The sequence below is a fragment of the Bidens hawaiensis genome, unplaced genomic scaffold (genome assembly GCF_021521415.1).
Source record: "Bidens hawaiensis isolate Kalapana, Puna unplaced genomic scaffold, B.hawaiensis_p1.1 tig00018400_1, whole genome shotgun sequence".
Classification (NCBI taxonomy): domain Eukaryota; kingdom Viridiplantae; phylum Streptophyta; class Magnoliopsida; order Asterales; family Asteraceae; genus Bidens; species Bidens hawaiensis.
Window position 1 is genome coordinate 287,738 of NW_027492773.1, and position 14,763 is coordinate 302,500.

The window sequence follows — 14,763 nt, forward strand, 5'->3', positions numbered from 1 at the left end:
TTATTTGAACACATAAGATTGTTATACATACACCAGTTGTATATATATATATATATACATAAAAAAATATTAGGGAAAAATGAAGCTCGTGTGTGTATGGAGGGGTTTTAGGCTTCAGATGGTGAATGGTTTGGAAATTTGGTGAAGAGTGAGTATGTTTCGGTTGGCTTGCATAGTTGGGTTTTCTTGAGTTGGATTTATGAGGTTTGTTGAATTTAGGTCGTTTGAGTGGTTTAGGCTTGGATGCTTGTGTGAGTAGTGTTTGGGCTAATAGGTGAGGTTTTGCTTATTTGATCTCGGGTTAAGTTGATGGGTTGGATAATTTTGATCTAGGCTAGTTAGGGTTGAGATTTGGTTTATGCATGTATTTTGTAATGAGTGTTTGGGTTACTATTTTGACATCAACTCTATGGTTGGATTCGGTGAATTGACATAGTATGGGTCGAATAATTTGAGTCATAGTTGGGTAAGCTTTGGTTTGTATATGTTCAAGGCATTCGTGAGTGTTTTGTCAGTGTTCTTGAAGTATTAGGATGGTGAGTTTGATAGGTTTTCGTGGCGTGGGAGTGTCGGTATTTAAGGCTTTTTGTTGGGTTGATTTTGTACATCTTGGATTTACGTGGGGTTGGAGTTGGTGAGGGTATAACTTTGGTATGTTAGGTTTCGTTCATACTGAGGGAAGATTTGAGTGTTCGAAAAAACTTTTGAAATTGAAAAGGTTGTTTGATTTAAGGCGGTAGTTTGAGGTGATTACGGGTGTTTGGGAAACTTGGTTGTGTCTAGGGAGATTTTTTTTTTTAACTAATAATAGGTATTAACTTAAACATATCATATTTTATAAATAATTTTTGAAACATCCATAAAAATTTTGATAATAAAAAGTTACAAGTTAATATATATATATATATATAATATATATATATATTGTATAAATAGAATTTTTGAGATACGAGCGTGTGAATCACACAATTTTTTTTTTAAAGATTACAAAAAAAATAAAATGTGCTTATGAGGAAATTTAAAATACGTAAATTGAATGTCAAAATTTGTTATGAGGTATCAAACATTGAATGATGAGTGTCGTTTTGGGAATATAAAGTTGCGAAGGGAAAATTTTTCTCTTACCAAGTTCGTTACTTAATATCTTGTGACGAAAATATTATAGTAAGTTAAAATGACCAACATTGCAAATCGAGAAACCACAAGTAAACAATTTTTTTTAAAGTAAAATTTCTATGAAGTTTTACATGAGAGTTTCAAGAAGATTACAAGCTATAAGTTTGTGACTTTCTTGGAACATGGCAAAACTATCATAAAAATTTTAAAACGCGGAAAATCATATGATTTAATTTTTTTTTTGCGGAAATTTATAATTAACCAAAGATTGTCTGATGAAAGTTGTTATGAAAATAAAATTGAGTAGTGAAAATTTTACCACGTGTATTATATAATATAGTATAATTAAAATGCCGTGTGATGTATAAATAATTAAAATTTTTGTTGTGATCTTCTAAAATAAACTGAACAGTTATAAAAATAAAATTTTATAAAATTTTGTACAAGGACTTTAAAGACAATTTAAAATTTATACAATAGGAAAATTTACTTGAAAAATTGATGTGGAATTTGTCATAAAACCTTCTTAATATGATAAAATTTATATAATAAGATCTTTGTATGTAAATAGACTTAATAAAAATAAATGGCATATTAAAATCATTACGAACAGATCGAACCAGCTATATATATACATACATATATTTATAACTTATATCAAAGAGATCATAATGAACAAAACTTGAAATAAAATCGTTGTGAAATCAAAATGAGAAAATTGGTGTAAAACTTTACCATATAAAATCGAGATATACAAGAATTATTAACAAATAAAAATAAATATAACATTTATAAATGAAGGCTCGTGATAAGAATTTATAACAAAATAAAGGGAAAAAAATGGTTTAAATTCTTGAAACGTAATAATAATGTTTTAAGATTTTAAGGCGGAAAAATCGTGCATGAACCACCATGACTTGATATCCCGACACTAAAAACCTTTATTACAAAAATACCATGTTGGGGTCTAAACATGTGCACGTACCACCGCGTCTTTTTCATGTCTTCGACTCAAATAACGATTGTAGCAAAAATAATAAATCAGAATACAACGTCATGTCAAAACACTAGTCCACGAAATCACCGTAGTTCTATTGTCTTAACACCAAAATTTAGAATGGCGGGCGGAACGCTCGCATTCGACTACTTAAAGTGGTCATCTCATATGAGACGATCTTTAAGGAGATTTAAAACAACGGGATCCAAATTAAGCTCGTGATCCATAAAAACACAATAAAAATTAATGTTTTTGCGTTTTAAGGTAAGGATACCTTGGAATACTATGAAAGTGTATGTATATGTATATTTATGATTTGATAAAATAAATAAGTATATAAATAAACAGGTGCATTGAACAATCAAGTAGGGTAAACACGTATAGGCAACGCGTATAAGGACCCTAAAGTAAAGACTATACTAGGTCGTTACGTCTAACCACATATCCTATAGTCTTGTGGCTCTGATACCAATCTGTAACACCCCGACCAAAGGCGGCGGAACATGCCGGGGTGCAACGTGATTGGACAAATACACAAGACACTATTTAAGTGACAATATTTAATCAACTCTTTTTATTTCAACAAATCAATAAACAACATATCGCGTTCACACAAACAAGTTGAATACAAGTAACATTTATATTGTTTGTTTTTACTAATACCTTAATAGTCTTGGTAACGTTTTTCATCAAGTCCTCGAGTCAACAAAGTCAAACATGTAACATTTCATAAAATAAAGTTTGTCAACACAAAGGTTGGTGAGCAATTCATAAGTTTGAGCATATAAGTATATAATAATAAAAGCCACAAAACTTGTATACAAAACAATAAATAAAAGCAACAATATGGATAATATGAAGTCGCTAATAAGAATACATTAGCGGCGCCGTCTATAAGAGAATACCAAATAGATTCGGATTTCATGAAGTCGTTAATAAGAATACATTAACGGCACCGTGCTATAAGAGAATACCAAATAGTTCACGGATTTATGAATCAACCTCCAAAAAGCGGTAAACACATTAGCATATAAGCATGTAGCATAGAACACCAAATCGAGCAATTATTTAAGTAAAGTATACAATCACGTTTGTGGGTTTAAAGATTCAAGTAAATAAAGCATTTAGTTTGATAAGTATGAAATGTCACCCCAAAACGGAAGATGAAAAAAGGGGTATGAAAGTACTCACCTCGATTAATGAACCGAGAAATAAATAGATAAATAAATGAAGCTCGAACGGTAAACGAACAGATCCGACTTGAAACGATAAACACCTTAGCTAAAATAAATAATGTAATATATATTAATGAACTTGAAACCATAATGAAACTATATTGGAAACATTGAACGAGGATGTTCGGTTGTTAAATCGGGTTACCGGTTAGTTTGTTAATGATTAGAGACTCGTACTTAATTAATAATTAGAATAAAAATCATTTTATTGGGACTTTTAAAATAACTAAACCAATATTAAATAGAAACATGGTGAGCTTAATTTAAGAGTTCGGTTTATAAAAATGAATAGATAATAAAGTTTATAATAATATTATTTATGATGATGATAAATGATAATGATAATTTTAAAAAGGAATGTTTCATATATAAAAAGAAAATTGAGTCTTATATATATATATATATATATATATATTGATAGTAATACATAATAGTAGTAATATGAATTAGATCTAAAATAACAATATAACATTTATATATATTTATTTACTATATAAATCCAAGACCGATTTTAAGTGGTTAGTAACCCGGGTGTATTGCTTCTTAACTAACCAAACCCGATTTGTTTAAGTTTGCCGACAAAACCATTTTTTTCCAAATCAAAAAATCACCATATCCGATCCAACTCGTTTCAAACTATATAACCAAAAAATATATCCGTTTATTAACAATTTAAACCCGACAATCGACATGAAAATTAATAATAACAAAACCCGAATTAAATTGTACCTATATAAGTTTACGAGTCGAAATTGCAGGAGATTTGAAGATTGCCGGAGACATGCCGGAAAACGAAAACATAGAGACGGAGGGAGAGAGAGAAGAGAAAGAGAGCTGCGACGCAAAGGGAGAGAGGAGAGAGAGAGCTGCGTCGGAGAGGGGGAGAGGAGAGAAGGAGTGTGGTCGCCGGAAAACGAGAAAAAGGAAGGAGAGAGTGGCTGAGGGTGCGTCTGGGATCGCCGGACCACCACTCCGGCTGCCGGAGGAACGGAGGGAGGGAAGGAAGGTGGCCGGAAAAACGCGAGGAGGTTATGGGTAGCCGGAAGACGAAATCGAAGAGGGGAAAGGGAGGTTTTTGGGTGTGAGGGTTTACCAGAGGTGGGTGGTGGTTGGCCGGAGGTGGTGTTGGTGCTCGCCGGAGGTCCGAGGTCGCCGGAAAACGGCTAGAATGGAGGGAGGTGGCTGTGATATGTGTGTATGTGTTAATAATAGGTTTAGGGTTTTAGTTTAGGTGTATATATATGTAATGCATATTTTCAAAACAAGCCCTCCAAGTTTCAAACGTTGTTTAACACAAGTTTAAAGGTTTCCAAAGTTTATAACGAGTTTACGAAAATCCGTTTGAACCTCTTATGTTTTTCTTAACAACACTAAATTATGACAAACATCGGTATATTTAAGATTGAGGTCTATAATAATATTATATAAAAATTTAATAAAGTTCTAAAAATGTTGGGTCGGGTTTACAATATGAAAGTTTACAAAACAAATATTAATCGAGACTCAAATTTGATGAATGTCACAGTAAAGACGTCTTTGTTTGAACTCGCATGATGTGGTTCCTTTTATGAGGATAATGTTTGTGTCTCTTGTCCCCGATTAGGGCGAAACACATGAATATGGGGGTTGAACAAATTTAAATTGGTCTTCTTATTTTTTTGCTCAACCTCAAAGATTGAATTCTAGAGAGAGAAAGAAGGGTTACGGTTTTGGAGAGCCAAAACACAACCAAAAACATTTCAACACTTTAATCACATAAACTGTTTGGGTTGGTTGTAAATAAGCTATTTCTTCAAGTACTTGCTAAATCACGATCAAAGAGTGTTATCCTTGAGTTGTGCTCTTGACTTTTAGGTGCAAATACTAGCAACTTGGGGTTCTATAATTGCTTGGTGTGTGTTACTTTTGAAGAAGGAGACGCTTAGTTCTATTGTTCAACGTTTTCCATCTTGTTCTACCACTTATCAAATGTTGTTGTGTAAACACCATATGGATTGTTTTAGTTTCAAGTTTACTTGTATATGGATATTGATGGTTTTTAGTTCTATAAGTTTTGAAAACTAGTATGTTAAACTTTCATCAGAGAATATTTACATAATGGCACGCTAAAAACCCAACTTCACAACCAAAAAAACGGCTAAAGGAACTCCACTTCTCGCTTTGTTCATTTTCTTAAACGAACAGACATGAAACGTGACCCGTTTGTTCATTTACTTTGGTTTGTTTTTGTTTATTTATGATCATTTAACCTAACTTCATTTGTTCATGTTTATTAGCACACTTATATAAATGTATTGATTATTTATTAGCAACGCTAGCTAGTTCACCATGCACCAACCCATCACCGAGAACAAAATTTAGCACCAAGTCTTAAGTAAACCATTATTAAACGAGTGAACAAGAACACGTTCATTTACATTTACCCATGTCCGTTCAGTTGTAATATAAACAAACAAATAAACACACACTCATAGTCCATAAACACCCTATAACACGTCTCATTCTTGTTTATTCGGTTCATTTATAATCCTACTTCACCCATAGTCTATAAACACCCTATAACATTCATCTATGCTCTATTATTTATGAAGCATATGTTATTTTCAATAAAAGAAAGAGGGAAATTTCTTCCAACGTAAACGACAACGTCTGTCTTTTAAAAAAGTAGTTAGTCACACTCCTTGTTCAATATCATGTCTTTTTAGCTTTATGTTTCTTGGACGAAATTGCTATAAAAGGTTATCACGATATTGCCACTTTATAATTTGTCACATCAATTAGAATCAAAGGAAAACTAAATTTATATAAAACTTGTAAATTATTTGATTAAAAAAGACACATCAAGCAACTTACAATAATACTGTTAGAAAAAAAAAGCAACTTACAATAACAAAAGATTAAAGAAATATGGTTAAAACTAATATCCATACCCATTCAAGAATGAGACCTTGTTGATAAGAACGTTAACTAATCCTGCAAAACATAAACGATTAGCCTCGTTACAAGAGAAAAAGTGTTTTCGGTAAACATCATCCGACGTGAAAATCAATACCAGTTTCTTTAGAAGAGAATAAATACAGAAGAAAAGTGTTAGTGAGTGAAAGAGGATCTGTCTATAAATAACAAAAACAATAAATATATAATAATCAAATCAAATATAATTGCATAAAGGCAAATTCTAAAGGTACACCATCTACACCTATTAAGTAGGTATATTTGCACACCATTCAGCATACGTTTCGTATGCTCAGCATACGTTGCGTATGCTGTAATACTTTTTCAGATATCATACGATTCGTATGTAAAGTTATACGGTTCATATGGCTTTTGTATAAACAATACGAATAATATGAAAAGCATACGATTCATATGAACAACTTTTAAGTAAAATTAATAAACGCTTCGTATGTAATGTTATACGGTTCATATGGCTTTTGTATAAACAATACGAATAATATGAAAAAGCATACGATTCATATGAACAACTTTTAATTAAAATTAATAAACGCTTCATATAAAAAGGATATATTTCGTATAGCTTAAATACGAATCATCTAAAATGTATACCGTTCGTATTTGAATGTGTAACAAAATAAGTTTTACTTGTAACCATCTAAAACAAAGGCGTAAGCTTTGTCTCCAACAATCGTGATTGCTTGTGAGCTTCTTGCATCAGGACATCCTTTTTGGTTCAACTGCAAATAATAATATTTGCAGTTAGTAAATATGGTTTATTTGGTAAAATCAGAAATCATGAACCAGTGATCAATTATTGACATAAATAACATCTAAAGATGAATAAACCGGACAATAATTATGGTTTAAATGAATTTGATAATGATTTAGCTTGAATTCAAGAACATTAGAACACTAATTCAATGATCCCTTAAAATAATTACTTTCATGTCAATGAATTTTGCAGCCTGCTTCTACTGGAGAACAAAGTGTAACCTAACTAGGGCTGTAAATGAACCGAATGTTTGAAGAACTGTTTGGCGGGCCATTCGATGATGTCTGCTCTTTTAATATATGACGAACACGAGCAAGGAATTTCGTTCCATTAACTAAATGAATGAACACGAACATAGGCCATGTTCATTCAATTGTGAAGACTTTGGGTCGGTTTTGGGTTTGACCTAAAAAAGACGAAACCATGAACATTTCTAAATACTAAACTCTCATAGTTGTATAACAAATACATAAAAATAAAAGCATTAACATTCACCAAACCCCAACATAGTTTGAAAAAAAAATTACTATTTCATCCATCCAAATTAATAGAATCCACACATACAACAAAAAAAGATAACATTTACGTGCGTCAACAATAAAAGATAAAACCATAATAGCTAAATTGTGCATTTATCATACTAGGCATGATCATAAACCATGATCCTCGTCACTACTATAACCTAAATCATCATCATCACCGTCACCTCTATCATCATCATCATCACCAACACCACTAGCATCATCATCACCTGCATCATCACTACCGTCATCACTAGTATCATCACCAACATCATGAAAGCCCGACTCCTCCTACGGCCGCGACTCCTTTGGCGGTGGCACATCATCAGTGAGACCGTTCCTGTCTCTAACCAACCACTCTATCATCCTCTCCATCCTTATCATACGCTGCTCCATATTAATTAATCGCATATCCTGATTCACCGTCCTGGCATTGCCATGCGACTGCCCCTCATCGACACGTGGCCCCTGAACAAGTACATAAACTTTAGGATGGCAATGTAAGTAGGGATGGCAGTGAAACTCGAACCCGATGGGAAAACTCGAAACCCGACAAATAACCTTTGAACAATATTATATCACACACATATTTAAATGTAAAACAGATAAATAACCTTTTTATTTTAAATGTAATAAAGTTTTGAACAACAATTTGAACAATATTATAAATTAGCTTTATAAAATTTAAAGTAAACCTTAAATAGTAACTTGGTTTGGTTTTATTTGGTTTGCATCTAAATTTTAACAATTTATGTTTGATCGTATACCTGTCCATGTCCCTGCCTATGCCCCTGCACAAGCGACTGCTCCTGACCGGCATTTGACCCATGAACATGTACATAAAAAAGGGTTTATTTTCAACCGTAAGTATTAAAATATAATTAAATACTGCCTCACGATATACCTGACCGCTCTCCAACCCCTGATTTTCAGCCGCCAACAGCTCTGCAGCTATTATATCCCGCTCCTCCACCTCTAGCATCTGTCCCGGAAACCACAAAAGTCCTGGCCGCAAGGACCACTGCAGACCAATATCGGGAAAAACATCGGCAATACCTATGAGTGTAACTGTGTTCTTGTCGAGTTCCTTCGGAGGGAACACAGTAGTCATGGAGAACAACCACATTATATCTTTTGTATAACCCAAATAATGTTGACTTTCCACTCGGTTGGTTGTATGATTACCAAAATTGAGATGTTTATCGCACCATGCAGACACAATTTTTTCTTTGCTAGGCTTTAACCATGTATCATACAAGTAAGGAAATAGTCCTGTAATTGTAAACACAATTGGTCATGCCTCAGTTAACAGTAACATGTAAACAACACGGTGAATAGAATTAAGACTTACTTGGGTGGGTTGAAGTGTACTTTTCTTCAAGTCGCTGGCAATGGTAAAGGTACGACTCCTCAGTGGGAGAATTGAGTAACACTCTCCACTTACGGAGGAAGACCTCCCAGTCTTCTTCAAGTGGAAAACTTTGCATGTGGTGCTTGGTAATATTTTGATATATGTGAAATCGACACGATAACATTTGAGCGTCTGGGAATTGCCGTTGGCATGCATTAATCAAAGCATACTCCCTGTCTGTTAGTATGACAAGTGGCTGCATACACTTGTCCAGCGTCCTTTTTAGTTAGCTTAAGACCCACGTGTAACTATCTTCTGTTTCGTCACTTATAAAAGCGAAAGCTACACAAAAGGTTTTACGGGTAGAAGTTACACCTACAATCTCAATAAATGGCAAACCGTACCTATTTGTCTTGTATGTTGCATCTATGAACAACACATGCGGGAATGCACGCCAAATCGGGAACGATAATTCATGAACGATGAATAGCCTCTCCAACTTGTGAGTGGATTCATTTACCTCATGCTCTTGAAGGTAACCAGCATTAGCCAAGAGTGTGAAAAGAACTTGCATCGGAGACTTGTTACCGTGGAGGGATACTCGTTGCCTTTGTTGTTCGTTGTATACGTTTTTTGCCGTAGACACACAACGAGGGTCCTGCTTTCTTATTATTGATATAATGTTTTGGGGATCCACATTCTTGTTTGTCAGATCCTTAACCAAAACTTTTTGCGCAGGGTTCAACCTCTTTGCAAATTCATGATCTTCCATATATATAGCAGGCGGATGATTATGTATACCACACACAACTTTTAGTTTCCAACCATCTTCCTCTTTGTGATACTCTGCAATCAATTGAAATGGACAGCTGATTTTCTTGGTACCACCAACGTGTCTGACAGTTGCCTTCCCCTTGTATACACCACCACGATCACATCTAAGAAACACCTTGTTCTTGTCGCCAGCAACATTTGTCTTAGACCTTTGGGTAATTATCACGTAACCATTGTTAAGTCCGGTGTTGTACACCCATTGCTTGACTCATCAAAACATATAAACACCTGAAATAAGATTCATTTTTGTTAATAACAGGATAACGTAATACAAACATGAATAGAAAACCTGTACATGTTCGGTTGTGAAAAAATGACCAGATTCCACAAAAACGGTGGCGAAAGATTCATCGGATTCCACAAAACTTTCTTCAAAATTATGCATTTCATCAACGAAATTTATCAATGTGGTTGGAAAAATAAATTTAGGTTGGTAATATTTTTAACAACATTTAGAAGCGATGAAGGGGGAGAAAGAAGTGAGTAAAATACACACACACTTCATTGTTAATGTATATCGTTCAAAGAAGTAAGTGGGTAAAAAACCCTATGAGATCACACAATTTATATGGTTGAGAGATTCCTTTTATTCCTAATATTTGTCTTACAATCTTACAATATGGTCAAAGAATCAATGAGGCCTAAATATATGTGAGAGATTGATGGATTAAATACGTTTCACGCTTCTTGCAAAAGTAATTGTACAATTTTAAAGATTCTTCGTCATACGTTTCGTATTATTTCCTATACAGTTCGTATAGATTACTTCTCATGAGTTTTCAAACACCTACATGCATACGATTTGTATTCTTTCATATACGGTTCATATGTTTATGTTAGATTACATGCTTCATATGAAATCTTATACGTCTCGTCTTCCATATAATACGAACTGTATACAAAAGCATATGACTCGTATAGTTTCTGAAGCATATGACTCGTTACCTCAAAATACTGTTACCTCTGTCGGCGGCGGTGGCGGTGGTTCTGTTGATCACCGCCGTAACCGCAACCGCCGATTACGTCCGGCCACCGGCTCGGAAGACCTTACACTTTCCCTGGGATCCAAAGCCTTCATCTCAACCTCAACAGGTTTAATTTAATTCGCCTTTATTTATTTTTTACTTTTGTTTAACGAATTGTTCTGAAGACACCAAATAAATCTAGGGTTTTCTAACTTCATATTTCAGTTGTTGATCTCACTGCAATGACGAATTGTTGTTAGGACTGTAAACAAACCGAACCGAACAAGGCCTTGTTCGTTTTCGCCGGTTTAGCTTTTATGGGACAAGCAATATGGAGTTTATTGCATAATACTCATATATATTTTTGTTTTATAGTATATAGTGTTGCTTAAATCTATATAATAAGATTAGAAAAGTCATTAAAAAGTATTACAAACCTTTAACAAACAAACATTAACGAACACATTATCGAATGTTCACGAACACAATTGAACGAACATGGCTTCTGTTCGTGTTCATTCATTTAGTTAAATCAAATGAAATTTTTTGTTCATGTTAGCTCATTTAATCATTTATTAAGGGAAAAGATCCAATACAATAATGCCTTAACGTACATTACGTACGCGAATCCATTTTTTCACGAACCTATACATGAAATCACATCCAAACATCTCGGAATCGTCAATACATATCCAATCAATCATTGGTTCACCGAAAAAAACAGTTTTGGATGGTTAATCGATCAATTTTTCACTTTTTTTCACGAAGACCGTTTTTGAGCGTTTAAGTTTTGTGAGCGTTTTCTGAGCGTTTTAGGTTTTTGCCTTTGAGCGTCTCGCGTACGTTAAGGCATTAGCGTACAGTAACTGCACCCTATTAAATGAACGAACATAAGTGACCAGTTAGTCGAAAGTTTGGTTCGTTTACAGCCCTAGTAATTTTATATGGTTGGATTTAGTTAATACCAAAGGGAAATCTGAATAAACACTATTATAAATTTATAATTTAGGAGGTATGGAGTACACGCTCGTTCAAAAATATTCTGATTTTTTAGGCTTTTTGAAATATGCTGCAGTTAAAACAAATTTTATCTTTATGCATTGCAGGTGCATATTTCCTTGGCAGGGGAAAACCACATTCGGGTAACTTGGATTACAAGTAACCCGTCATCTCCTTCACTTGTTGAATACGGAACATCACCAAGAAAATACACCTGCAGGGGTCATGGAGAGACAACCTCTTACAGCTACATATTATACAACTCAGGGACCATACACCACACTGTTATCGGTCCGCTAAAACCCAACACCGTTTACTATTACAGATGCGGGGGCGAAGGATCCGAGTTCCACTTCAAAACCCCACCGTCAAGCTTCCCGGTTACATTCGCTGTAGCTGGTGATTTAGGTCAAACGGGCTGGACAAAGTCAACTTTGGACCACATTGATTTATGTGAGTATGATGTGCACCTGCTGCCCGGTGATCTTTCTTATGCTGATTATGTACAGAGACGGTGGGACACGTTTGGCGAAATGGTGCAGCCGCTTGCGAGTGCTAGACCGTGGATGGTTACGCAAGGGAATCATGAGAAGGAGAATATACCGTTTTTTATATATGGGTTTGAATCGTATAATGCCAGGTGGAAAATGCCGTATGAAGAAAGTGGATCAAGTTCGAATCTTTATTACTCGTTTGAAGTTGCTGGTGCTCATGTAGTAATGCTCGGTTCGTATACGGATTATGATGAGAATTCTGACCAGTATAACTGGTTAAAAGTAAGTTTGTTATTTAACTTAGGAATATAAGTTATGTCAACAGTAACGTTTACGTTCTAATTTTCTGTTTTTTTGTTTAACAGGCGGATCTTTCAACCGTAGATCGTAAAAAAACACCATGGTTACTTGCATTATTCCACGTGCCATGGTATAATAGTAATTATGCACATCAAGGTGCAGGCGACAAGATGATGGAAGCAATGGAGCCGTTGCTATATGCTGCTGGTGTTGATATTGTTTTTGCTGGTCACGTGCATGCTTATGAACGATCGGTATACTTCTAACCTCGTGCTAGTTTCATTTTCCATTAAAGTTATTTTGGTCATAACTTTCATTAGTTATTAATATATTATTCTTGTTTTTCAGAAACGCGTGTACAATGGCAAATCTGACCCGTGTGGCGCTGTTCACATCATGATCGGAGATGGAGGAAACAAAGAAGGTTTGGCACACAAGTAAGTTCTGTTTCATGAAGCTTGGGTTTTTACTATTTTGCCCTTGCACGTAGAAAATGTGAAGACACGGTTAACTTGGTCTAACGGCTATTTGTGTAATTCATTACTAAAACTTACTTCACAGTAACTGCATTAAACATACATTCTGGAGATGTTAATGTTATGGCCACTGACACACGGGGTTTGACTTTGGTTGACCGAGAATAGGTACAAGGATCTGTCGCCAGAATGGTCTGTGTTTCGGGAAGCAAGTTTTGGTCATGGTGAGCTGAAGATAGTGAACTCGAGTCATGCCTTTTGGAGCTGGCACAGGAACGATGATGATGAGTCCGTGAGGTCTGATGAGGCGTGGATAACCTCGCTTACAGCTACTGGTTGTGACGCTAAGGGACAAAAAGAAGGTAGAGAAATACTTTGGTATCCTTAATGTTGTAAATGCTGGTAGTATAAATCACACTTGATTTCGGTATGCTCGTGTACATACGCGGCTATTTATAGTACATGTTACTTGACAGCCTCTATTCTTTATATCTTATTTACCGTGGCTTATAGCCATTTTCACTGCTGTTTCTTTCTTGTGTATACTTTTGGTTGCTTGATCTAAGCTAATGTCAACATTGTGACTGCTTTGCATTGCCACCGATATCCGACTTAACCCTTACATCACCACCACCATCGTTCACAATCGCCACTTTACAGAGCCGGCCAAGCCATAAACACCATCACTACCATACCTATATTATACGCTCCTAATATTGTTTTTAGATCAAATTGTGAGCCAAACCGCTAGTAATCATCTATATTGACAGCTTAACCAAAGGCATCTTGGTTACCACTCAATGTTGATCACAAGGAATGCGTGCGTCTCCATTTTGCTCATAATCGTCCATGTGAACGAAATCAAGTAGGAATTTGACGATTCTGTTAGTAAGGTTGCTCTTACGGTGAAAATGAAAACCGAGAGTTTTATAATCAAACGTATAAATGGTGCGGTTTCTTCAACATCTAAAAAATACAAACACATATGAGACATTAATAGAAATTTTAAATTTAGTTGTATTACATGATTATCGACGTTTGGCTACTAATTTGTACAAATTTACATATTTATAAAAACTATTTGTTTTATTACTTCTAAAACAATCAAATGGGTCATTTAAAAACATGCAACACATGCCTATAATCCAAGTGGCGTATAGTATACCAATCAGTATTGTTTAAAACTTATAATTATAACCCGAAACCAACGGTTTCATAACCGGATCATATAGCGAACCAGACATGCTACTGGTGAGCCGTTCAACCGGTTGAACTGGCTGAACAAAATTTTAATTGAAGAAAAGATTTTTTTTCCATAGTAAACCGGTTGAACTGGTCCTGTGTTTTCCGGTCGGATTGGTGAACTGCTTTGAACCGGCCGATTTTTTAAGAACCATGAGAACCGAACCGGTAAGTGACTAAATCGCGGTCTCAAAAACAATGCCCAAAACAACTCATCGTGAACCCAAATCGATACCACGAACACCATCAAAACACACTCGTCGAACAAAAGTGCCAACCACTAGAGGTGCACGAATCATGTTTTTCAAATACCCGGTATGGAACCGGGTTCGGGTATGACTGGGTATTGGTAATACCCGTGTCTCGTTTGGGTCCGGGTATTGCCTCTAAAAACCATACCCTATGTATTGGGGGTTCGGGTCGGGTTTAGAACCGGGTATTCTAAAACCGGGTTTTTGAATACCTTATTTTTTGGTATTAAAAAAAACCATATTTTGGGGTTT

General features: G+C 35.1%; 2 protein-coding genes across 2 annotated transcripts; one reads left to right on the forward strand and one right to left on the reverse strand.

The window, feature by feature from the left end:
• Positions 1-9,236: 9,236 nt before the first annotated feature.
• LOC143555856 (PKS-NRPS hybrid synthetase cheA-like) lies at positions 9,237-10,169 on the reverse strand. The gene is made up of 2 exons (XM_077045333.1): positions 10,074-10,169; positions 9,237-9,986 (listed from the first exon to the last, which is right to left on the reverse strand). Exons 1-2 carry the CDS (start codon positions 10,167-10,169, stop codon positions 9,237-9,239), a joined length of 846 nt encoding a protein of 281 aa, XP_076901448.1.
• A 1,925-nt stretch (positions 10,170-12,094) lies between these two features.
• Positions 12,095-13,496, forward strand: LOC143555847 (purple acid phosphatase 18-like). The gene is made up of 4 exons (XM_077045327.1): positions 12,095-12,524; positions 12,608-12,796; positions 12,891-12,979; positions 13,187-13,496. Exons 1-4 carry the CDS (start codon positions 12,282-12,284, stop codon positions 13,404-13,406), a joined length of 741 nt encoding a protein of 246 aa, XP_076901442.1. The 5' UTR covers positions 12,095-12,281; the 3' UTR covers positions 13,407-13,496.
• Positions 13,497-14,763: the final 1,267 nt, after the last annotated feature.